Source organism: Protopterus annectens, chromosome 8.part0, assembly GCF_019279795.1.
Source record: "Protopterus annectens isolate FY-2018-M chromosome 8.part0, PAN1.0, whole genome shotgun sequence".
Taxonomy (NCBI): Eukaryota; Metazoa; Chordata; order Ceratodontiformes; family Protopteridae; genus Protopterus; species Protopterus annectens.
Genome location: NC_056741.1, coordinates 1,672,446,935 through 1,672,472,204, shown reverse-complemented (window position 1 = coordinate 1,672,472,204; position 25,270 = coordinate 1,672,446,935). Strand labels below are relative to the sequence as shown.

At 42.1% G+C, this 25,270-nt stretch overlaps 1 protein-coding gene across 1 annotated transcript in view; it reads right to left on the bottom strand.

Moving 5' to 3' along the window:
- Positions 1 to 25,270, bottom strand: part of LOC122809594 (exosome component 10-like) — a 1,034,611-nt gene that overhangs the window by 980,955 nt on the left and 28,386 nt on the right. The window contains exon 2 of the mRNA XM_044081202.1: positions 14,881 to 15,029. Within this exon, the coding sequence (XP_043937137.1) occupies positions 14,881 to 15,029 (149 nt within the window). The remainder of the gene's footprint in view (positions 1 to 14,880; positions 15,030 to 25,270) is intronic.

Genomic DNA, 25,270 nt, shown 5'->3' with positions numbered 1-25,270 from the left:
AATGTCTAAAACAGGAGGAATGGATAAAGACCTGTGCTGAGGAAGAAGAAAATCCCTGAGCCTCTTTTTAGGTTCTAAGAAGTCTTAACTCTCCCAGTGAAAATGCTCCCTCAAAGTATGCAAGGTTTCTCCAAATGAATACTCCTCAGGAGGAGATGCAAATGGAATAGACTCCTCAGCATCAGAATCCTGATAGGGAGGTATAGATAATTCCTGATCAGAAGAGGAATCAGAAGAAACAGAAACCTGATCTCAAGATTCATAATCAGTGTCTTGCCTAGGCCTCTTATCAGGAGGGGAATGGGTACCCCTGATCAAGGTAACAAGGTCTTCAGCCATTTTGATCATCTGTTTTTTTAGGCATAGAGGCCTGTGCATGTGGCTCATACGTCTTTTTTTTAGTTTTAGAAGTTGCTTTTGGTTTTGCAGCTTTCGTCGGTTTGATATACAAATGTTGAGGTCTGAATACACCCTCAGCAGCCGGTGCCTGCTCAGCAGCTCCAGACCCATCCGAGGGAGATGTATCCCTTGTTCCAATACCTTCAGTATCTTGCGGCATACCGGACTCCACATGGGTGTTGGTAGAGGCCTGTAACTCGAAGGTAGCGGGTATCAGGGGCTGCGAAAGTGCCTGAGAACCGGCGACTGGCTTAGGAGAAGCTTCATCGGTTTTGAATCTCGACTGCCTTTCTCTGTCCTTTACTTTGCGTTTTTTTATGTACTCCGGTAGACTGATTACTATCAGACGACATTTCTGAGTAGTTAAATCTGTTTCCAAAATACTTTGATGCAAAAATATACAGATGTTTAACAGTGCATTGGTTAAATCTAGCACAAAACCGACAGCCAGGCACGTTGTGATCAGGGCCTAGGCAAGGAATACAGTATAAATGAAAATCCTTGTGAGGTATTTGCTTTCCACAAGTAATACAATTAACTTTTTTTGACATTGGTAAAAAGCAAGAAAGAAGTTTCCCCAACGGGGTACTTAGCTTTAGTGAAGACTTCGGTTCTGAAACTCACACTCTAATATTTCAGTAGTCGGCCGACCGGCACTTGCGAAATGCTTCTGCTTCGGGCACTACACAGCAATAAAGACTAAAGAAAATGGCGTTGGCTGCATGTTTTATACCCCTGACGACCTGGAATAGGAGACAGCGACCGATGCAGGACCCAAGACTTTGGAATTCAGGCCGACTGAGCACAACCTGCCAGCAGAATACCCAAATGTAATGACTGCAACAGTGAAACATGAAGAACACCGATATCAGACACTAACATACATTACTATATACAGTGGATACAAAACACAATGTTCATGTCCAAGTTGTTTCGTATCTGCTACAGGGTTTACAGATTTGACCATCTCTCATAACTTAACAATTTGAACCAAGTTTAGCAACAGGGACAGTCTGAGGTGCACAACTTGTATCCAAAACTTCTGGATTCATCATACGAAAGGGACTGTCCTCTGGAACGTCCACTGGAATTGGAACACCAGACAACTCACTCTGGTATAAAGTCTTTCTCATAGGCTATGTGTTGTGGTATAGGCTCAGGCACCGGTGTCAAATGTTTCCGATTCCACATAAAATTACTCCTCCTGATTCCACAATGTAGAATCTCGGCTTTGGACCACTATTCTTCAAACACCAATACGATCATAACTTCTGGACATCTGCAGCCTTCAAACTTCTTTTCGTAATGGATGGAGAGGTTTGCTGGTCTTATTGTAATAGGACTTCTGGGTTAAGGGCTTCTTCAACAGATTGGCTTTCATTGACCTGTTGTTCTTGACACATGAAATCAACAATTGACTGATTGGTAATGTGGTTCTGGTCCATCTCAAGAGGAGTCTCTGAGCAGGTGAACCAAGATGTTTATCACAAGGAATATTTCTGAGATTCAGGAAAACATCACTACCATCTCATTTTGACTTCACAAGTAACTGTTTTGCACTTTGTTTATTCTACCAAATCATCTGACTGTGGGTACTCTGGACTACTTGTGACATGAGTGAAGTCCCATTATTCAACAAATTTTTTGAACTGGTGGCTTGTAAACTGGGTGCCACTGTCAAAAATAACTTGTGTGGACTCCCATGGACTGCACAACGACGTTTCATCTTTGCAATGGCAATGGATGCTAGGTTGGGAAGTACGTAAATCTTGAATCAAATGGAGTACGTCCACTAACACCAAATAATGTTGACCATTCCACTTGAAAATGTCTATGGCTGTCGACCAAGGTAGTTCTAGAACTTGGTTAAGCTGAAGCGGTTCCTACTGTTGAAGTGGCTTTGTACTATTACACACTGAACAAGATAAAAGTGCTCTCTCAATGTCTTGTGACATAGAAAGCCAAAATACTAGTTCTCTCACCCTTCTTTTTGTAGAATCGACTCCTGGATGCAAGATGGTAATGTACTCTAGTATAAGTACTTTGGAACGATTACCTTTGGACCTTTCATAATGATAACTTTGTCAGACAAAATCTCATCTCTGTAGGGAAAATAATGTTACACTTTTTGAGGTAAACTAGATTGCTCTGACAGCCATCCATGACTGATAAAGTAGTTGAGCCTCTGTAAAACTGGATCTGTGGTTGTGTGATCTTTGAGCTCATCAAGACATGTGGAAGAAAAAATTCTCACTTCCACGACTTCAAAATCAAGGTTCTCATTCTTGTGCTGTTCTGTGGTGTTTCTGGGTGATCTGGATAATGTATCAGCAAGATAAAGAAGTTTGCCTTTCTTGTAGACAAGACTGAAATTGTACTTTTGCAATCTCAGCATCATACATTGCAGTCTGGCTGGAGCTGAATACATAGGTTTTCAAGACAGTGACTAATGGTTGGTGGTCTGTTTTGATCTGGATATGTCTACCATAAATATAATCATGGAACTTCGAACATGCAAACAAAATTGCCAAAAGCTCCTTCTCTATCTGCCCATACAGCATCTCAGTTTGGGTAAGAGTTCCAATACATAGGCAACAGAGGTTGATCCTCTTGCAGAATGACTGCACCTAAACCAAATTTCGAAGCATCACAGGAAAGTGTTACTGCCTTGTGAACATCATAACATCTGAGTGTTGGTGGGCTAGCCCTTCTCTGCTTCAGGATATCAAATGCTCTTTGGTGTTGCTCTAACCAAGACCAGGATACATCTGTACATGTCAGCTCTCTGAGTGGTGCTGACAGCTGGCTCAAGTCTGGAATGAACTTGCCTAAGTAGTTGATCATGCGAAGAAAATGTTGTAGGGCTTCAACATTGTCTGCTGCTGGCATCTCGAGAATGGCTTTTTGTTTTGAAGGGTCTGGCCGTAGGCCTGTACTTGTAAATAAATAACATCTTGTAGCTTGAACTTGCATTTCTTTGTATTGAGCTTAAGATTCACTGGAGGTGCCCTTTCTAGAAGTTTTCTGAGGTTTCTGTCATGCTCTGCTTCATCACAACCTCCTACCAGTATGTCGTCTACTATAATAGCACAAGGATACTCGGAAAAAATTTGCTCCATTGCACACTGAAAGACTTGACTTGCAGAATTTATCCCAAATGGCATTCTTGAAAACTGTACCTGCCAAACAGAGTACTGAACGTAGTGAGCAATGCTGATTTCTTGTCAAGCTGAATTTGCCAAAATGAACTCTCTGCATTGAAGACAGAAAAAAAATAGTAGCATTTGGCATTAAGGTTGCAACTTCTTCGACTGTGCTCATTGGATGAGGAGGTCTTTTTAATGCTTTGTTCAAATCTTGTGGGTCAATACACATTCTGATGTCATTTGAGTTTTTCAATAAGCTACCACCATGGAAGATACCCATTCAGTTGGAGTTTCAACTGGACAAATCACACCTTGTTGCACCATTTTATCTAACTTGGCTTTGACTCTGTCCTGCATGGCTATAGGAACTTTACATGCTGGCCTTGGCTTCAACATTGTCTGCTGCTGGCATCTCGAGAATGGCTTTTTGTTTTGAAGGGTCTGGCCGTAGGCCTGTACTTGTAAATAAATAACATCTTGTAGCTTGAACTTGCATTTCTTTGTATTGAGCTTAAGATTCACTGGAGGTGCCCTTTCTAGAAGTTTTCTGAGGTTTCTGTCATGCTCTGCTTCATCACAACCTCCTACCAGTATGTCGTCTACTATAATAGCACAAGGATACTCTGAAAAAATTTGCTCCATTGCACACTGAAAGACTTGACTTGCAGAATTTATCCCAAATGGCATTCTTGAAATCTGTACCTGCCAAACAGAGTACTGAACGTAGTGAGCAATGCTGATTTCTTGTCAAGCTGAATTTGCCAAAATGAACTCTCTGCATTGAAGACAGAAAAAAAATAGTAGCATTTGGCATTAAGGTTGCAACTTCTTCGACTGTGCTCATTGGATGATGAGGTCTTTTTAATGCTTTGTTCAAATCTTGTGGGTCAATACACATTTTGATGTCATTTGAGTTTTTCAATAAGCTACCACCATGGAAGATACCCATTCAGTTGGAGTTTCAACTGGACAAATCACACCTTGTTGCACCATTTTATCTAACTTGGCTTTGACTCTGTCCTGCATGGCTACAGAAACTTTACATGCTGGCCTGATAACTGGACTGACCTCTGGGTCTAACTTCATGGAGTACACAGCTAGAAGCCTGCCTAGCTTGTCTTCGAACAGATCAGCATAGGTAGAAAAAAACATACTGGGCAAAAATTATAGTAGTAGTCTTTTAAACTAACATGACGGACTTCCTTGTTAAATGAAAGCAGTCCCATTTTCAAAGCATCTCTGAGCCCTAATGATGACTATGTGCCTCTGGACCACATAAAATAATAAGTCGTAGCTTCTTCAGCTCTGCTGGAATAACATGAAGGCATTACTGAGCCTTCAGTTTGAATTTCTTCACCTCCATAAGCAACAAGCTTCGCACACCTTGCCAAATTAAGCCTTCCACCTTTATAGACTGTGGCAAATGTTTCTTGCTGGCATAATGTTGCACTTTGAGCCTGTATCAACTTTGAGTTCTACGGGTTTGCCATTTATCCCAACAGTACAAAATATTTCATTCTTTGCCTATATGTACTGCACTGACCATTTCATGAAGCACTGACACACCATCACCATAAAGAGTAGACTTGCCACTGTCTAACTGATCAACTTGTTTCTTAAAATGTTGCCTTTTAATAAAAGAATGTGGGCCTTTTGATTTACAAAATCTTTTGAAATTATTACATTTATTACATTTGCGGCATTGTTGACCAAAAGCTAAACATTTTTCCTTTTTAGATCCAGGATTACCACCACAATTATTACAACTGGCAATAAAACTAGGTTGGAGCCCACGTACGTTTGCTGACTCACTCTTATGCTTCACTGAGACTGTGCGGCTTCTAGAATTTGCTGGAAAGCTCTGGGGTTTACCAGGGAGTGCTGCAGGTGTTACAGCTGCCATGTGCCTGGGCCGGTTTCTTTTAATAAAGTGCTGCATACTATCAACACAAGCTTTATCATTGTGCCTTCTAGAGTTCTCATTTGCAAGTATATTTGTGTGCTCTTCTTTTAGCTCATATCTGACAAATCTCAATGGCCTTATTCAAAGTTAAATAACTGTCACAAAGTAAAATCTCTCTCATAGCATCATCTATACCACACACAAGTCTGTCCTTTATCAACTCATCACTAAATCTGCACGTTTTAGCCTTATTTCTCAGGTAAGTTATATATGCTGAAAAAGTTTCACCAGGATTTGGACCCCTTGTATAAAAAAGTACCTTTCCATTGTAACACTCGCCGGGGGGGGGGGGGGGGGGGGGTTACACATTTCTCTAAATTTACATTTTAAGCACTCTGGGTCCTCCCTTGACTCAGCAGATACAACAATATGATGGTTTACCACCTCTCCAGTACAGATAGCAGGTGCTTACACAATTGAGTATTCCCTTTCTATGGCTTCTGACCCAGCTAAATTAAGTAGAATAAATGCCTTTGTACGGTCATCTTTATCAGAAAATGCAGCCTATATGAAAATGTCGCACTCTTGCTCAAACACTCTCCAGTTCTCAGCAATATTACTGTCAAACACAAGTACACTGGGTTTTCGAAATCCATCTGCCATTTCCACAAAGTATACAAAAACACACTGAAAATATGGCCCTTGTGAACAAACAGTTTTGTGAGCTTGTAATAACATTCAATTGCACAACAAACTCTTTGAAATACTGTACTTAACGAAATATGCTCTGTAATGGCTGTACTTTATAAAATATGCCTTGTAAAGGCTTTACTTTGTGAACAGTTTTACTGTAGCACTGCACCAACATGTGAACACTTTATACACTTCTGATAACTTGGGCATCTTTGCTTAATACGGAAAATACATATGCTTTTGGAAAAATGTGGTCGTTTCCCCTTATTTATTTGTTTTATGCAATTCACACTTTTTCAAATATTTTACATAGTAATTCAAACATTTTTATCAATATCATATATATCTGTTTATGCGAATATCATTCAGAATGTTTCTGTATGCCTCGTTTCATACTATGTGAAAAAAATAGTGCCGAGCAAGTTTTAATACCTGAAATTTGTTTCTGACCAGTTTTTCACATTTAGGAATGATCTACTCCTGTATATTTCACCAGCTCCTAAGCAAGTACCTTAAGTCATTTTACCCAGGTTGCCTTTGAGGTCATGCACCTTGGATATGCAGATTCTGATTCCTTGTCCTTTAGACATGTCATTTCTCATACCATGTCCTTTTAGATATGTCACTTCTGACACCATGTCGCTCGTTCGTCTCTAACGTATAAAACAAGAAGGCTGGGGTTTTCATTTAGATGCTTTAATACATAGAAACACATCAGGATGGACAACAGCATCATAAAATACGAACAAACTAGTTAACATACAGACCTTACATATATACATGCTCACATCTCAGCTGCTTACCATAAAACGGCACTCAGGCTTGCACATCTCAGTATTTATACATTTGTGGAAGCCCTTGTATAGCTTCTTAAAAGTATATACACACATATTGACCTACAGATACATCTCTCAAAAATCATGCTCCAATCATTTTAATGTCAGTAATATTTCATCTGTTCTCCTAAAACTATTAAAAATACTGTTTTCTGATCACAGATATTGCATCTGTTGTTAAAGGCATTCATTGAACTATCTGTAGACATAATATGACCTAAAAAAGCCATGCTGATATGATGCTCAGAAAAAATGTACTCAGTAGAGTACAAAAAGTGTGCCTGGCTACATCCTTGCTAGTAGATGATTCTCTCAGGAGAAATCCAGTTCCAAGCGGTTACCCTGGTATCTTCAAATAATATGAAAGTCTCTAGTTCTCTTCAGTAGAGGTAGTAGCTATGATTCAGTTTATATTCAATTTGTAAATGTTACAACATGCAACATTCTTAACATATGGATGAGAAAGAATAAAGTTAACAGCAAAGCTTACAATAATGTGTCTAACATACATGGTAAATCCTGAACTGGGGAGTACTTTATGAATAATTTGGTTATTACTGATTAATATATGTAACCATTGTAATTAATTATAGCTTTTATTATAGAGTTTTGAATCATTGGTTTGTGTATACCAAGTTTAATTTTTCTGAAAATAATTCTGGCTAATGCTAAAATAATATTTTTTGAACCAACCTTTTTAGCTCCTAAGATTTAGCATTCTGGTGTAAAATACCATTAATTTCTCAAAAGGTCTGGAAAGACCAACATGCCATTATCCATCCTCAGCTTCCAGACAGTCATCAACAGACAGAGATATATCCACAGAAGAAATTGCAGAGTATAGCTGACAAACTTGTAATCTTTATGGAGATAGGGGCCAAAGGCCCATCAGGACTGACAAGGTCACAAAGTCCTCACGCTATATGACTGCAAAACGTTTCAAAGGCAATTTCTTAGCCACCTTTTATAGGCTGGTTGGACTCCATACATCACACAGTTTCAGGGGTGGCTACTCCTTCTCCCAAAGCTAAAAGTCTAATCATACTCTTTAGTATAAAGAAAGTTTGACCTGAAACTACTACTAAAGGATGCACACAGCTTTACAGTTTTATGAAGGATCAAGGCAGAACAAACAATGAACTGAAAATTCTTCAGTGGAATCTGTTGGTCATAAGCACCCCTGCTGGAGTCCGTTCCCCAAGGAAAACACGAACCTCAGAAAGATCTCAGACTCTCAGAAATGAATGGATCAGACAATGCATTGCAAAAACTACCATCAGAAATGAAAAATCCCAAAATGGGTACTTGTGACAGCTCTGGACGTCCCACAAGAGTACAGAACACACTTCTTTTGGCAAACATGAACAGCACCATAACCCTGCATCTGATGAATTATAACGCAGTACTCATCCTTCTGATGACCAGCATGACTCACTATAACATCAGGTACTACACAGAGAGACAGTACCAACCCCCACAGCATAACATGTTCTTAAACTTGTCAGTTTATCTACAAGGGGGGGTGACCCTCCTTAGTGGGTCTCCATTTAGGCTCCTATTCTAATTCCAAATTGTCATTTCCACTCAGAAGCTCCAGCTTTTCAGGGTAGCAAGCACCTACTGCCAGTACACACTATGACATCATGTAGTACACAGCGTCAGTGCCAACCCCCACAGCATGCCAGACTGCTTCAGCACAAAGCAAGTACATTTCCAACAACTCAAAATAAAAACAAAGAAAAAAAAATATCAGTGATCAGTTGCATACAATGTTTCCAGACACATGACTGCCAACAGCACAATCAGCATGGAGGGATTCACTGGGAAGGTACTGAGGGCCCACCAAGGAGAGTCACCCTGTACATCAACCAGCACATTAAGAATTTATACATTGCATCGGAAAATCAGGGATTCTTCCCTGATTATGTTTTACTTACACAAAGTAAATCCACTACTGTGGAAGGCGTAAGAAAGCAGTCAAAAGATCACCAAGATGGGCCAATTTCGAGTCACAGCACACAAATTAATGCCTCGTTGAGGGCATGAAATGAGAAAAATGGCTGCAGAGCAGAAATCTACAATGGAGACATTAGTGGAGCAAGAAGTGCAAACAGTTGAGCTTCTAGTAGAGTGGACCTTGCCCAAAACACTAACAAGAGATATTTCAGCTGACATTCACTTGGAAAGAGTCTACTTAGCAACTTTAAGTCCTTCCTTGCTTGTAGGAGTGGAGAAAATGTGTTTAGTCTTCCTAAACCTGCACACCTGCTTTACAAAGACCCAAGTAGATAATAATCTCTCCTTTGACAATCACGTTGCCAAAGTGGTTAGAAAGACCTTCTATAGCCCACCTTATCACGAAAGGATTCACATCTAGATCAAGAGAGGTCATTGTGCCCCTCTACTCATCACTCATCAGGCCCACAATTGAATACAATGCCCCATTTGGGATGTACCTTACCAGACACTTACAGCAACTGGAGAGACCCCAAAAGTACATCACCAAGAGGATCACGGGCCTCAAACAGATGCCCTATTCTGTTTGACTAAAGAAACTCCAGCTCTACTCAGTTGCTTACCGCCTACTCAGAGGTGATCTATGCCTGATGTACAAAGCCATGTCTAACCCAGAATTAGTGGACATGCTCCACCTAAGAAAATCCAAATCCCTTAGAGCTACATGCTCCAGGGACTTAAACGTCAGCACAGCAATAAACAGGACATGCTGGAGGGACAGATTCATATCCCAGAGGCTCCCCTCAGTCTGGAACAGAATCCCAATTCATGTTAGGCTGACCCTCTTAAAGAGAAATCTTGACGAGTGGATGGGAGATCGTAAGTTTATCCCTTCTGTGTCCCTGCTTGACAGAGGCACAGTAAACTAACCTTAAAGGGCTATCTTCTGTGACCTACTATACAGAGGCACAGTTAACTAATCTAAATGGGAGGCGAAAGCCAAACACACTCTGGCTAGGTTTATAAATGCCCTAGGGCAGATAGCCTAGTATCTACCTATGAACCTATGAAATACAGGAATGACAAGCCTGCTAATTAAAGCTCAGGGGTCATGGAGGAATTCCTTAAAAATAGATATGGAAAAAAAAAAAAAGAAAAAAGAAACTAAATAAATGAATATATAAACAGCGTGGCCAGCTAATGCAGGTGCCCAAGACAGCTCACGTTCTTCTGCAAATGGGAAGGAATACAGAAGTATCAGGTGCTGTTCATTTAAATGGAAAACCTCTTTCACTTGACAGAGTAGTTCTGCCAAATGAAAGGCCTCTTGGCAGCCTCGGTCACCTGCCAGAAGGGCTAGAGGGACCAGACAGCCAAAGACTGAGATGAAGCTACCTGTAACCTCATGACCATCTGTGGGAAAACCTTCTGGCTAGAACCAGTAATGCTTCCTTTACTAGAAGGGAAGTCATTGGCTGAAACCATACTCTTCACAGCCACACAAAGGGTGATAAGACTAAGTTTTGGTATTTCCTTCCTGAATTTTGCAGTGAGGCACAGAATCAGAAGGAATAATGGGAAGGTGTAAAGAAATCTCTCCTGCCACAAAATGGAGTGCGTGTTCACTATCACTCCCTCGTCCCAAGTTCCAGTATAAACACTACTATGGGTCTCCCCTGAAAACAGGCTACTGTCTAGTGGGACCAGCCCAGTTAACAAAGGATAAATAAAATACATGTATAACTGAAAAGAAAAAGGGGAGAGCCACACTCTCATAAAAAGGCAAATCTGTCTATCTCTAAACTGCCTCATTTCAACAAGAAGCTCAGAGAGGGATGTGGAATAGACTTGTACATCACTGCCTGGTGCAACCTTGCCACTTGAAAAGGAGTCAAACTTTGGGCAGGGAGGCAAGTCTTCTGCCATATGGGGCTTAGATGCCTTATCTTTTCAACTCAGGGACAGAATTTAAATACTGCTTTTGAATATCAGAGATGCTCCCTGGATGATATTATGACACTGCAGATGTTAGCAAATTCGATCTGTACCAGGATGTTCTCTTCATGTGGAATGCAAACTGTTGAGAGGGATATTGCTACCTACAGCCCAGTACCAGAACTGTATCAACCCTCTACAGAGCAAGTGCAACTCATTGTCTCCTTGTTAATTTAAGTACCACAAATCAAACTGGAACATAATTAGGAAAGGTCAGAGAAGCAATTTTACCAACAGATATTTAATTTCCTGTCCTCCAACCAGCTGCTGTAGAGTCCCCCACTATCTGGAGGACCACTTTGCTTCAACAATGAAAAAGCAGAAATGAGCTCTGCAGCCCATTAGTAAAGTATCCATCATCATAAAATATCACAGGAGAGCTTAATGGAAAGGAAGACCACCTTCAAATTACTAGGAGTAGTCCAACACCAAGGAAACAATGGCATAAAATTAAGATCTGTTAGTGTATGATAACTCTGTAGTCATCACCACCTCACAGCTCTACAATGTCAGCATCCTCATGTTGTTCATCATACACAGCAAAGAAAATGACTGCTGCATACACCAAGCTGATGACTGCCAGATGAAGCAAGCAATACTCATAGCATTTAGAGAAAAGAATAAGATCATTCAATACCTCTAATCATTTGCTGCCAATCAAAATAATAAACATTCGTCCATCATCAACCCTCTTCTTCCCATTTTCTACATGGGGTTTGGGTGTTGTGTAAACTGTTGCCATCTCTCTTGATTCAATGCTACACTCCTGCCCAGTTATCACAGATCATCTCTCTCACAATCAAAGTAGCTTTCTGCTGGATGCCCTCATTTCCTCTTAGCTACTTCCTGTTTGTCTCAAATCCTCTTCACCAGATTGTCTTCGGTTTTTCTGCACATGTGCCCAAACTACCACAATCTGTTCTCTGATCGTTTCTGCAACTGGAGCTACTTTGGCTTCTGCTCTTATATCATTTCTTCATCTATCCCACAATGTGCATCCTACCTCCAGTCTCAGGCACTTCATTTCCATCACTTCTAGCTTTCTCATCTGCTCTACCTTTACTGCCCAGGTTTCTGTACCATACAGCACTTTTAAGTTTCCTTGGAATTCTTCTGTCATACACAACCTGACACACTGTGCCAGCTGGATGTAGCCCCTCTGATTCTAGCTTTGACCTCTTCATTCAGACTTCCCTTTTCCTCAACCACCCCTCCCAGATACTTGAAGCTGTTAACCTGTTCCACTATTTCCCCTTCTATCTCTATTCTCAGCTTCTGACTTCCCCAATTTGCTCCCAATTCCACTGTCTTATCTAATTAATTTCATCCCATCTGCCTTCAGTTTTGCATTCTATTCCCCTATCATCTGTTGAACTTCTTGCTCAGAGTCTGCCTGTAATGCCACATCGTCTACATACAGCACCTTTGTTGATATGTCCCTTCTGAATTGTTTGCTAATGTAGTCCATCACCAGGATAAACAGCAGTGGGCTCAGAACAGAACGCTGATGTACACACACTCCTATTGGAAACCCCTCTGTGAAACCCAATGCTGTTCGCACTTGAATCATCCATCCATGCATACATAAAAAAATAAATAAATACATTTCTCAAGAAAAGTGGCTGCAGGTTTTCCAAGGGCCAACTCTCTTTTGCAGTCAAGCTCAGAAAATGACTTTGAGGGGATAAGTGCATCTCACATGCTCTGACGGCAACAAGCTACAACACTAAGACAATCAAGAAGGAAGTATACTGCTTGGTAAAAACTAGCCATTTAAAGCAGCTACAAACCTAAATGATAAACCCCTTAAAAACAAGCTGACAACGTTATACCAATACTCACTTCAGGAAACCATATCATATACACATTTCCCTTAGTAAGTACAGCTGGAGTAAGTGCAAGTCTTAATAACCACACGACATAGGTAGTCAATAAGCGTGCAATCTAGGAAACTATTGAGGACCCTAGCCAAATTCCCAACAGCCACAGAACACTGGTTAAATGACTTGCTGTCACAAGCAGGCAAATAAAGACTGAGGGAATCAAACCCTGTCCCACAGGAATTATCTCGTTAACACCTCATAGTCTTAATCTTCTGCCTTAACTGTCCATGCCCATATGAATCATAATGTATGCAAGACATTAACAGGGCGGCTGAAAGTGCAGAATTTCCTTTTTTTTTTTTCTTTTGATGAGATAAAATTTAACAATTCTGTTGTGGAGAGAAGGGGATAAGACTTGTGCAAGTTGTGGTGATACAGTGAGAATTGAACTGGGTTCGCAAAAAGCACTGTCTGGATTTAAGACATTTCTGTTTGTCTTCAAGATGCAGAAGTGCTGGAGGAAGCTACCTTAAAGGGAACAGCCAAGAGGAATGTAGTGGGAACTGTATGCCGACTGAAGCAGTGAACATCCAGTGGGTTACATGTTTGCGGATCATACACAATGATTTTTCATTTTTTTGAATGATTCTATTTCTGTTTTAGTCTGTGTAGCAGATGTTCTTTACTTGATTCTGATGGAGACAGATTTGGCCATCACCACTTATGCACTGACAAGGAAGTACCCTTCATCAGTGATGCCAGTGAAGAAGTCTATGAGGAAAAGACCAAATAATTAATTATGCAAATGTGTTGCAAGGCACATCTTAGTGCAAGACCTGAGGTAAGGGGAATGTTTTGACTTTCACAGATGGTAATAAAAGACTGCATGAGGACAGAATCAAGTGCCCAGCATTCCTCTCATAGGGTATGCTGTCTTGGTACTCCACTACCTTTCAGCACAGACATAACAGTCTAAAAGGCTTTCAAGGCTACAGCTTCTTGTTCTGTGGATAACGTGCTGCAGGCAACAGATGTGGAAAAACACTGAAGCACAACTAAATGATGTAGAACTGCAAAAACTTATTTGCATAACTACAAAATCCACAGAAAAGAACTTTCCAAAGAGAAGATACACCAAAAGGTAACAGCAGAAAAATGATATCACAATTCATGTTACACCCGGTTGCTTTCCTGCTGTTACTTCAGTGGCAGTGATTGCTCTCCAAGTAAAAAGTAATCAACAGAGTTAATTTGGGGGGGGGGGGGTAAAATCTATGTTATTTACATAAGAGCAGTAACAGGAATTAAAAACTGACTATAAAGATCTGTTTGCAAGTTGAAAACTCAAATTGGCATTTAAAATACTTAAATTTACTGTACTGCACAACACAGAGAGACTAATAGCAAATATGGAATGGTTGCTCACATGTATGGGATGCAAATGTGATGTACAGTCACTGCATGCATACAGCGATACTTGTGCAGATGGTCTGCTGACTCATGTTTCCACAACTACATCAACTCCACAGCTTTAGAAACAGATTGCAGAGGTCAAAGAGAGCCCTGCTCATCTACTGTTGCCTTGACTCTCCAAATAAGCTACCAAAAGTACTGAGAGTGGATGACCAGGTGAAGAATGGCAACCTTCCTTCCTAGTTCAGTTAATACTAGCAGGAATTTAACAAGGCTAAAGCATGAGACAAAACCTACAGAATACAAGAGAAAATAGAAAAAACATAAGGGAAAAAGCAAGACAGTTTATATGTACTACGATCCTATCAAGTCACACAAACAAAACAAAACATTTCCTACAATGTCATAACTTGGAAAAGTACCAGGCAGGCAAAAAAATATACATAAGCAAATACTAATATTTCAATGCCACAAAAAACGTAGAAAAATAACAGTAATGAACGGGTGATGATGCTCATGTTTTAGCCAATAAAATATGAAACTGTTAAGTACAATGACAAAACACATTGCTAGCCAGTTTTGAGGAAATTTCTTCTAGAACTTACAAAGGCAAATGGAACAGATCTAGTCTAAAACTTTGAGAATTGTTTACTGCCTGTCAGATGGTAAAGCACCACAAACACGCACACAGACCCACACACAGTGCCATTACCTACCCCACACTTTCATCCTGAGTTCTTGCCATCCGGTCTCGCCAAGCATACAACAATTTGAAAGCTGTTAGTTCTTGTTCATTGAATTGTCGCTTCATCTTCCTGTACAGGTCCATATAGGATGTCTCTGTAAATATTGGTTTTGTGTATTTCTGGACAAAAAAAAAAAAACAAATATTTACCACCACCAATAACCAATACAATGGTGAGCAGATATTCACCCACTATAACAACTACAGGAAAAACTGCAAGATTTATCTTAAGTGAATATTTGTGATTCAAAACTTTATCATATTTCATGGTCAGTCAGCTATTTCAGTTAAAATGAAATGGGTTGCACCTAAAAATATTTAGCAATCTGCTGTCTAGCAGTAATGCTCTTCACATTCTAATGCACCTGCCTACTAACCTAATGGAAGTTCTACAGAAAAACTGTATCTGGAGGTAATAACAGCTTTTACCAAAGGAAACTGCACTGCATTTCTTACACCTGAGGGCAAGCCCATGACTTAACACACGTAACATTTGAATGGTCTGGCCCTTTTTAGAGAATCTGAGTATCAGAATAGGATTTGATAACTACATCCTATACACAATTCTCCCTTGAGTTCAACTGTCACATCAAAGAAGTACACATCCAAGAACAATTAGCCCAGGGTAATTCTATCATGACTTAATACCAAGCCCCAACTTAAGATTAAGGGCTCAAATTAGCTATCCAGTGAACTACATTTTGGATTAATTTTCAGAGGTTTAACAATCCCAGCATGGAAAAGAGACTGAAAGGACATGACAGTGTAGGTTGGCAGTGTAAACTGTACAGCCTTTATCTGTGGCCTTAGTAACCCTTCTGAACAACTCAACCAGAATAAGCAGATATGATCCGCCTTTTACAATGCCTGAGTGTCCAGGAATACAAGGTCACCTATATCAATGTATTAGTTCAGCTATAACATTCCTTACCCTTGTTAACACTACTAAGACAAAAGGCCTGAATTCTTAAGGTCAGCAAAGGAACCACCTTTCTTTAATGGTATCAAAATCTCTGTTCTACACACCTCAGGAACATAATCAGTGACAGACTCAAGGTGAGCTGTAGAGGTTTTCCTAGCAGGAACTTGGTGTTTCACAACAGACATTCAGGGGATACAGTCAGGCTCCAAGGAGCTCATACGTTTAATTTTGGAAAGTGTTGAAAGAACTTTGTTATGATTTTGGAAGAGAAGGTGTGATGGAAACAGAGGGGCAGACAGAACACACATGATGAAGCTTTACAGGAATTTGTCCACAAGAGCATAAGCAACATCCTTGGGGACAAAGAAAGAAATAACCATTACAGACAAGTTCAGTACAGGATTCTTGGTTACCTCTAAGCCTTGCAATGCAACTGAAGAAAGCCTTACGGTTGTCTTTTTAACTGGCTGCAACCCTCAGTTTTGTAAATTAGCCTTGCATTCCCTTATGGTAAGCTTCAGGGAGTTGCCAGTTTTTAAATCCCTTTTAAAATAATGTGAAGATCTCTTATTGATGATCAGGAGCTTCTTTCTGCTTGTTACAAAATTTGCTGGTGTGGGAGTTCCACCATATGGATTTAATTTAAACTCATTTTTGCATCCGATGGGTAGGGATGTCTCAATACATTTAACTACAGCAGAATAAAATACAATGCAAGCTGTAACCTCAGGCAGAAGTTTACAGCATGGTTATACCACTTTTGATCAATAAGATAAAGCAAAGAATGGCTAAGAAGTAAGAATTTAGGGAAAAGGTCACAGGGAGGTAGACAGTTCCAACTAGGATAAGGGCAAAAAGCGAGGTAGTGCAAACACAGTTGTGAAAGTTTCATGTATAACAGTAGATGTTTGCATTCCTCACTGCAGCGCTACACTTTTGGCTGTAAAGGTTATGTCCTTCCTAGGATACAACAACTGGACACCTGCACAAAGCTCTGGCTCGCTCACACACACCTACACTCCGAATGCTGATTGACCACTCCACTTGGGGAAACAGAATCAAAAGGGGCATTAACAAAACTTTAAGGGAGGGTGAAGCACATCAACATCAAAGAGATGATGAATGCAGTTTCTTTTTTTCTTTAGCAATGTAAATACTAAGGTGTTCATTTTGACATACTGTGTAGTCCCCATGCATGCAGCACTCAATATTCAGGCACTGAATGCTGTTATAACCATTTTACAGTTGCATGTTGGTACAATACTAATAAACAAGCCTCATATCAGAGAATGAGTGCTTAGATACAATCAATAAAAAGAAGTTATGTACTCACCATAACGTTCCATCTGAGTAGGTAACTTCAGTTGTCAGCAACCTGTGGGTATCGGATCCAACCTGGATCCGGGCCGGCAGCTTTCCAAGCTAAAGATCCGAGCTCTCAGCTCCTCCCCCTTACCCATAATACCCTGCTACCTCCCTCCAGTCCTCAGACCGAGTTTGCCACTTACCAACCACAACAGTCAAACATATTCGAAAGAGAAACACTAACCTGAAGCGCAACAGAAGGAAAAAAAACTTCTGTTTCGAAAAAGATCACGAAACAGGCTAGGGGGAAGGACAGGGGGTCGGTTGCCGACAAATGAAGTTACCTACTCAGATGGAACGTTATGGTGAGTACATAACTTCTTTATCTGAAGTAGTTAACTTCATTTGATCAGCAACCTGTGAGACAGAGTTCCCAGCTACCAAAAAACTGGGAGGTCCTCATGGAAGGATATTCCGGAGCACTGCGGAGCCAAAGGCTGCCCTACCTCTAGAGATCAGATCCAGCTTGTAATGAGAAATGAAGGTATAAGAAGAGGCCCAAGTAGCCGCTGAACAGATGTCATCCAAGGGAACTCTTGACCAAAATGGATAGAATGAGCATGAACCCCCAAGGGTTCTGGTCTACTGGAAGCTGAATAGGCTTGTAAGATGCAGTGGGATATCCATCTGGCTAAAGTAACTTTTGTAACTGGCTTGCCCAAGGACGGCTTAGCGAAAGACACTAAAAGCTGTTCTGATTTGCGAGAAGCAGCTGTCCTGTGCATGTAAAAACGCAATTGTCTATGCACGTCCGACAAATGCAGTTTATATTCCCCTTTGTTCTGAAAGTTGGGAAAGAAAACAGGCAAATTGATGATTTGATTGATATTGGCCTCGGAGGCCACTTTAGGCAAGAATGAAGGATTAGTCCTAAGAGATACCCTGTCCTTCTGGAAAACCAAGTACAGAGGTTTCGTACACAGGGCTTGAAGTTCAGATACTCTCCTAGCCGACGTAATCGCAATAAAGATGGCAGTTTTCCAGGATAAGAACTTTAAGTCAACGGAAGCTGCAGGTTCAAAGGGTGGACCCGTTAGGGCCTGGACAACTAGAGTTAAGTCCCATGGGGGAACCGCATTCTTAACCAGAGGTATTAAGAGAAAGGTGCCTTTCAAAAAGGTCTTGCATATCTTAGTGGAAGCTAAGGGTTTAAGATTATCCCCGATGTGGAAATGAGAAATGTCAGCCATCTGAACCTTTACAGTAGAAGAACTGGCCCCCTGATGGAAAATGTGGGACAAATTCCAGAACTGCTGGAATGGGAGCAGAGAAAGGATCCAAATCCCTATCCTTGGCCCAGATGGAAAAATGCTTCTATTTACTGTTGTAGATTTTCCTGGTAGGAGGGTTTATGTGCCGCTACCAGAATGGTCTTTACTGAGAACGAGATACCGGGAGTCCTAGCCATCAGTGGAACTGGATCAACCAAGCCATGAGCTTGAGGTCGTCCAGGTTCGGAGTTTGTAATCCCGAAGGATGAGGGATCAGATCCGGAATTGGATCTAAGACCCAAGGAGGGGCTATGATGTGAGACCGCAGATATGGGAACCAGATCTGAAGAGGCCAGAATGGGGCTATGAGGATTATTTTGCTCCCCAACCGACAAACTTTCTGTAGGAACTTCGACATTAGTGGAAGAGGAGGGTAAGCATAAAGAAGACCGGGTGCCCAAGCATGGATCAGAGCGTCTCTGCCCCCCCCCGCCCCGTGGGGGAATTAAAGCGAAACATTTGCTGCATTTCACGTTTAAAGGAGATGCGAAGAGATCGCAGCAAGGCCGACCCCCATCTGAGGAAGATCTGTTTCACTACTGAGGGATTTAGAGACCACTCATAAGGAGTGAGGATAGAACGACTCAGCTTGTCCGCTAGAATGTTGGACTGACCCAGAATGTGCGTTGCTATCAGAAAGCAGTTGGTGGAAATCGCCCATTCCCAAACTCTCATAGCCTCTCGACAAAGTGGGTAAGACCTGGTTCCTCCCTGTTTGTTGATGTACCAGACTACCACCATGTTGCCTGTCTGGATTGCAATAGTCCCTGGAGGAAAAAGGTCCTGAAGGGCTTGCAACGCTAAAAGCACCGCCCTCATCTCCAGAACACTGAAATGCAGACCGGTCTCTACAGAGGCTCACGTGCCTTGGACAGTTCTGCCCATGCAATGTCCACCCCACCCGAGGCGAGAAGCGTCCATGGTCAGCGTGGCTTGTGGTAGGGGCATTACGAATGGTCTCCTTTCCCAAAGTTCTCGGGAATGAAGCCACCAGAGAAGAGAGCTCCTGAAAACCTTGCTCAGGGGAATCTGTGAATCCAAAGGGTGTAGGAGGAGGGACCATTGAACCTGAAGGGTCCACTGAAGGACTCTCATGTGTAGTTGAGCAAGAGGTGAAAGGCTGATGGCCGCCGCCATGGATCCTAGGGCTCTCGGGACTAATTCTGAGGGTGGAGCCGAAGTCTGAAGGAGATCTATTACATGCAGTGACAAGGAGCGTAACAGTACAGTTGTGTACCTACCATAAATGTAGATGTTCGAGTGTATTCACTGTTGCAGTCATTACTCTTGGGTTATCTTGCTGGCAGGCGACCCGGGGTCGGCCAGAATTCCAAAGTCTAGGTCTGGCGTCAGTTGCTGTTGCCTCTTCCCTGATGTCAGTGCGCCAGGGGTATAAAAGATGCAGCAGACACCATTTTCTTCAGTTTTTCTTGCCCCAGATGTCAGGTGCCCTCAAAATAGGCTAAAAATATTATGCCAATAAGTATGCATGCAGTAAAATAAACATTTCCTTCTTCTACAAAGCAAATACACCACATAGGTTGTATAAGATAGAGAGGTATAGGCAAGTCCCAGCAAAGAAAAGGGGGGTGGAGGGTGGGTAACCTGGACTGCAACAGTAAAAACTCGAACATCTACATTTATGGTAGGTAAACAACTGTACTATGTTCGTGTTTCACTGTTGCAGTCATTACTCTTGGGTTGAATCCCAAAGCTAAGGCTGGGTGGGGCTGGGTCTAGAGGATTAGGAGAGGCTATAAGGCTTTGCAAAACTGCAGTGGCGAAGCCTGCTCTGGATTTAGAGTAGAGGGGTAAATGGTAGTGCTTTGTAAAAGTGTGCACTGAACTCCAAATTGCAGCCTCTAAAATGTCCTTGGGTTGGTACTCTTCTGAGAAAGGCTGCTGAACTGGCTGCTGCCCTGGTAGAATGAGGCCTAATGGGCCTTGGGCACTGATTTGCCATGTTGTGAGTAGCAGAAACTAATGCAATGGCCTATCCATTTTGAAATAGTCTGTTTTGAGATGGGCTTTCCTTGAGATCCTGCAGCATATGCCACTAAAAGTTGCAAGCTGTAACCTCTGAAAGCTTTAGTTCTGTCCAAGTAGAAGCATAATTGTCTGTGTATGTCCAAGGAATGCAGAAGTCTCTCACCCTTATTCTGTGGGTTTGGATAAAAGGTAGGCAGATGAATAGTTTGGTTGAGGGCCACACTGGACACTACCTTAGGCATAAATGTTGGGTTCATTCTTAGAGAAACCCTGTCTGGGTGGAAAATGATGAAAGGTTCCACAACCATGAGTGCCTGTAACTCTGAAACTCGTCTTGCAGAGGTTATTGCTAGAAGCAGAGCTGTTTTCCAAGATAAAAACTTTATATCAGCTGTATTGGCTGGCTCAAAAGGCGGCAGTGTGAGTTTTTCCAAGACATAATTGAGGTCCCATGTAGGTATTGGGACTCTCCTTGGCGGTCTTATGTTTTTGGCCCCTCTGAAGTACTGTCTTATCAAAGTATGGGAAAAAATTGGAGGTTCCACATTGTAATGAGCTGAAATGGCTGAGGCATGAATTTTAACTGATGAAAAGGATAGGCCTTTGTCCAGCATCTCAGTGAGGTATTGCAAAATCTGAGGAATATTTGGTACAGATGTGTCAAGTCCTTGTGCCTGGTTCCAAGCACAGAATCTTTTCCATTTGTCTGCATAAGATTTTCTGGTACTGGGCCTCCTGGCCTTCAAAATAACATCCATCACTGCTTTAGAGAGAGGTGTGTTTTTAATGGTTACATTATCCGCCATGCTGCCAGATTTAAGGTCCTGAGTTGGCTGTGCAGAATCTGATTGTTTCGCTGGGTCAGTAAGTGAGGAATAAGTGGCAGTGTCCAGGCTGGTCCTTGAGACAAGTGTTTTAGGATTGGGTACCAGTCCTGGCGTGGCCAGTCTGGGGCAATCAGGATCATTCTTGGCTTCTCTTGTCTGACCTTTAGGAGTACCTTGGGGAAGAGAGGCAGAGGAGGAAAGGCATATACTGTTAGACTTTTCCAGCTGAATGACAGAGCATCCACTTTCCATGCTTGCTTGTGATAAGTCCTTGTGCAGAATTTCTGTAGTTGGCAGTTGTGAGGGGATAAAAATAGATCCATGTCTGGGCATCCCCATTCCTTTGTCATGCTGAAGACTAGTGAATCCAGTTTCCATTCGTGGGGATCCGTAAGGTTTCTGCTTAGTTCGGCTGCCAGAGTATTGTTCTTTCCTGGCACAAATTGTGCCTGCAGGTGTACTTGATAAGTCAATGTGGTGTTCCACAAAGTCATGGCTTGTCTGCAGAGAGGGTAGGAATGGTGCCTCCCTGCTTGTTTATATACCACATGACTTTAGTATTGTCCGTCCTTATCAGTAGTTGCCCTGGATGGAGTAAATCCTTGAAAGCTGTCAGGGCATTCTACAGCTAGCATCTCTTTTTGATTGATATGTAGATGCATTTGGCTTGTGGGCCATGTGCCCTGAAAACATTTTCCTGCCATGTGTGCTCCCCAGGCATAGTCTGATGCATCTGTTGTTATTGACTGCCCGGCTGTGGGTAGAGTGAAAGGCTGTCCCTTGTTGAGGTGGCAGGCATAAGCACACCATCGAAACTCCTGTTGCAGGCAAGGAATGAGGGTAATTAATGCTTCCAAGCTTTGACAATGTTGAGTCCAGACACTTTTTAGGTACCACTGAAGTTTCCTCATATGCAGTTTGGCATATGGAATTAGCAGTATGCAGGATGCCATGAAGCCCAAAGCCTGCAGAATTTTTTCTTGTAGATAACTGGTTCTTTGTTGCCAACATTTGGAAGTAAGAAGTTAGTTGTCTGTCTGGCGTGAGATAAGCCATCTGGGCAGTTGTATTTAAGCTTGCACCCAGGAATATTCTCTCTTGAGAGGGTATTAGTTTTGATTTATTTTCGTTCAGTGTGTACCCTAGGCAAATTAATAATCTTTTTACGAACGCCAGATGCTTTAGTAGAGTGTCCTTGTTCTCTGCTTGTATAAGGCAGTCGTCCAAGTAGGGATACATATGAATTCCTCTTTGTCTGCAAAATGCAATTACTGGTGCCAGGCATTTTGTGAAGACCATGGGCGCAGTAGATAAGCCAAAGGGCAGTGCAGAGAATTGATGGTGCATTGAGCCAGCTATGAATCTGAAGTATCTTCTGCAAGATGGTCTGATTGAAATATGCAGATATGCCTCTTTTAAGTCCAAAGTTACAAGCCAAGCCTTCTTGCCCAGCATGGGCAGAAGTTGCTGCAGAGTTAACATTTTGAATATTGGAACATCCAGAAACGTGTTTAGAACAGACACGTCCAGTATTGGTCTCCAGGTTTTGTCCTTTCTGGGGACTAAGAAAAGTCTCGAGTAAAATCCTTGTCCCTGCTCTTGCTGTGGTACTTGCTGAATGGCCCTCATTTGCATAAGGCTCGAAAAGTACAGTTTTGTACCTACCATAAATGTAGATGTCCGATAGGTATGCATCTGCAGTCCTTACATATGGGTTGTCCTGCCTCAGGCAGCCCCTCGGTTGGCCGGATTCCAAAGTCTGGGTCCGGCGTCGGCTGATGTCGCCTCCATCCCGACGTCAGAGCGCCTGGGATATAAAACCGTCAGCAGATGCCATTTTCCTCAGTTTTTCTTGCCCCAGATGCCAGTTGCCCTCTAAGTAAGGCTAAATTTGGAGAAATAAAAAATTCCAAACATGCACAGCAATAAAAAACAAATACACCATAAAAGATAACCCCAGCTAGCTAAAAAGAGGGATAGGTATCCAAAATATACCACAGAGGGGAAGGAGGGAGGGAAATCCTGACTGCAGATGCATACCTATCGGACATCTACATTTATGGTAGGTACAAAACTGTACTATGTCCTTCAAGGATGCATCTGCAGTCCTTACATATGGGTAGAATACCATAGCCAAGCTGGGGGAGGTAGGACTTAAGAAAAGGATGGTGTAGCTAACATGCCCTGCAGGACTGCAGTAGCAAAACCTGCTCTGGATCTGGAATATAAGGGCAAATTGTAATGCTTGGAAAATGTATGCACGGAGCTCCATGTAGCAGCTTCTAAAATGTCCTTTGTAGCCACCCCTCTTAAGAAGGCTGTGGAGGTGGCTGTTGCTCTGGTGGAATGAGGCCTAATGTTAGCTGGCACAGCTTTTCCATGAAAGGAGTAACAGAACCGAATGCAATTTCCTATCCATTTTGAAATTGTCTGTTTGGAAATTGCTTTTCCTTGTACACCAGCAGCATATGCTACAAAGAGTTGGGTCAGTTTTTCTGTAAATCTTAGTTCTGTCCAAGTAATATCGCAACTGTCTGTGGATGTCCAAAGTATGCAGAAGTTTTTCTCCTTTATTTTGTGGATTTGGAAAGAAGGTAGGCAGGTGAATAGCTTGGTTCAGTGAAACCCTGGATACCACCTTCGGCATGAATGAAGGATTGGTTCTCAAAGAGACTCTGTCCTGATGAAAAATGAGAAATGGCTGAACTGCCATGAGGGCCTGTAACTCAGATACTCTTCTCGCTGAGGTTATGGCCAGGAGGAAGGCAGTCTTCCAAGACAGGAATTGTAGTTCTGAAGATGCTGCTGGTTCAAAGGGAGGAAGAGTTAATTTTTCCAACATGAAGTTACGGTCCCATGTAGGCACTGGTGGTTTCCTTGGAGGGTTGATGTTTTTTATCCCTCTTAGAAACTGTCTTAGCAGAGGATGAGAGAATACAGGTGGGTCAGTGTTGTATTCTGCTGAAATTGCTGAAGCATGGATCTTTATGGAGGAATACGAAAGGCCATTATGGAGCATTTCAGCCAAGTATTCTAGAATATGTGGAATGCTCATGATTGTCGGATCTTGACCCTTTGCGGTGTTCCAGGTACGAAACCTTTTCCATTTTGCTGAATATGCTTTTCTTGTGGAAGGCCGTCGGGCTTCCATGATGATATCCTGAACCCTCTTGGATAGTTTGTCCTGGCGAGGAGTCAAGGTATTCTCCAGGCTGTCAGCTGCAAGGTTTTTAGACTGGAGTGCAGAGTCTTGTAATTGTGCTGTGTCAGAAGTGGCCATTGTGGTAGAGGCCAAGGTTTTGTGCGTGACATGCTCCTTAACAGTGGGTACCAGTGTTGTCTTGGCCAGTCCGGGGCTATCAGGATTACTTTTGGTTGCTCTATCCTGATCTTCAGTAAGACCTTGGTCATTAATGGAAGACGTGGGAATGCATATACTGTTAGAGTATTCCAGTTGAATGAGAGGGCGTCCACTTTCCATGCTTGAGGATGGTATGTCCTTGTGCAGAATTTCCTCAGTTGATGGTTGTGTTGGGAGGCAAAAAGATCTATGTCCGGCGTTCCCCATGCATGTGTTATCTGGAGAAATATATCCGGGTGCAACATCCATTCGTGTGGATCCATGAGGTTTCTGCTCAGGCTGTCCGCCAGAACATTGTATTTTCCTGGTACGAACTGGGATTGTAGTTCTATATTGAGTTTCAGGGAAAGATCCCACAGATTCATCGCCAGCCTGCAAAGAGGGTATGAATGGGTACCCCCTTGCTTGTTTATGTACCACATAACTGTGGTATTGTCTGTCTTTATTAACAGGTGACCTTGGTGCAGGAAGAGCTTGAAGGCCTCGATGGAATGCATCACTGCCAACATTTCCTTTTGGATGATGTGCAGATGCAATTCCTTTTGTGTCCACTGCCCTTGAATGCATCTGCCTTCCATGTGAGCTCCCCATCCATGAGCTGAGGCATCCGTTGTGATGGTTTGGCT